Below are 1378 nucleotides of genomic sequence, written 5' to 3' on the forward strand. Positions count from 1 at the left end.
AGCAAAGCAAATTTCGTTTGCTGCCTCTAAGTTTTGCCTTACTGAATAAATTTGGATATACTTTATCTAAGCAACTTTTGGTAGAATTTTTATTAGTGATGAATACTATGTCGCTTTTTTTACCATTAAATACTGTGCAAACTGCTCAGGGAAGTTCAGAGTCTGTAGATACCTAACAGTTCCATTTGTTTAAATTCTTCTCCACTTACAGAAGGGACGACCACAAATGGAGACTACATCCTTCCATTTAAGACTGGTGCATTTTTAGCCAAGGCTCCAGTGCTTCCTGTCATTTTAAGATATCCATACCAGAGATTTAGCCCTGCATGGGACTCTATTTCAGGGGTGAGTTTTTATTTTGTAATCTTCTTATTTTCAATGTTCTAATATTTTAGTTGGGATGAACTTCCAATCTCTTGGAGTTCCATCAGTTTCGTAGTACTTCTTGTAACTGTGGATGCTTGATTGTAGTGAATTCTTACTGTTCTAAAGGGATCCTACTTTTCTTTCTGGGTCTCAGGAGTCATGACTAATCTAATCTTTTTAACTGGGTCATGTTAACATACATGTTGTCCAGGCGCGCCATGTATTGCTTCTTCTGTGTCAGTTTGTAAATTACATGGAAGTGACACAATTACCTGTATATTGTCCATCACAACAAGAAAAGGACGATCCGAAGCTTTATGCTGAGAATGTTCGACGGTTAATGGCTCGTGAGGTTTGCATTTTCATCAGTTTCTAATAGTTTTATTTGTAAATATTTATGGTCAAATTAGGAATTTGAATGGCACTTTTAGAATTACTAGTCAAAGTTGAACGTGCAACATGGTCAAATTAGGAATTTGAATGGCACTTTTAGAATTACTAGTCAAAGTTGAACGTGTTCTAAAACATTTTATAAGTGATGTAAAAGTAATATTTGTTACCAATTTGTTAGCGAATTTGATGAGTCTCAGACGAATTTAAGAAAATAAAATTTAGTATAGAAATTCAAGAGAAGAAAATTGTGCTCACATTATACTTTCAAAACTCAATTTCTATGATTCAAATCTTTTGTAATCATGAAATACTATAAATGAGCAATCTTTTTATATTACATTTTATACATAAAAATTAATTGTTAATACATAAATTTAAATACCCGTTAAAATTTCTAGATACATGATTATGAATAAATTCATCTATAATAATTCTAGATTCATTTAATTCAAGATTCATCAAGTAAAAATTTATTGAATCTAGGTTAATGTAAATATAATTAATTGAAAATTAATAACACAAATTTCATGAAGGACAATAAATATGTAATATTTATTAAATATCGAAAAACGAAAAATAAGATATTATTGAAATAATTGAATCGTAAGAGGGTTAAACT

General features: G+C 30.4%; 1 protein-coding gene across 1 annotated transcript in view; it reads left to right on the plus strand.

Moving 5' to 3' along the window:
* The window catches only part of LOC111393870 (lysophospholipid acyltransferase LPEAT1), a 5773-nt gene that overhangs the window by 2877 nt on the left and 1518 nt on the right, over nucleotides 1-1378 (plus strand). Inside the window, exons 5-6 of the mRNA XM_023019626.1 lie at nucleotides 180-345; nucleotides 578-718. Of these exons, the coding sequence (XP_022875394.1) occupies nucleotides 180-345; nucleotides 578-718 (307 nt within the window). The remainder of the gene's footprint in view (nucleotides 1-179; nucleotides 346-577; nucleotides 719-1378) is intronic.

The sequence above is a fragment of the Olea europaea genome, chromosome 4, assembly GCF_002742605.1.
Source record: "Olea europaea var. sylvestris chromosome 4, O_europaea_v1, whole genome shotgun sequence".
Taxonomy (NCBI): domain Eukaryota; kingdom Viridiplantae; phylum Streptophyta; class Magnoliopsida; order Lamiales; family Oleaceae; genus Olea; species Olea europaea.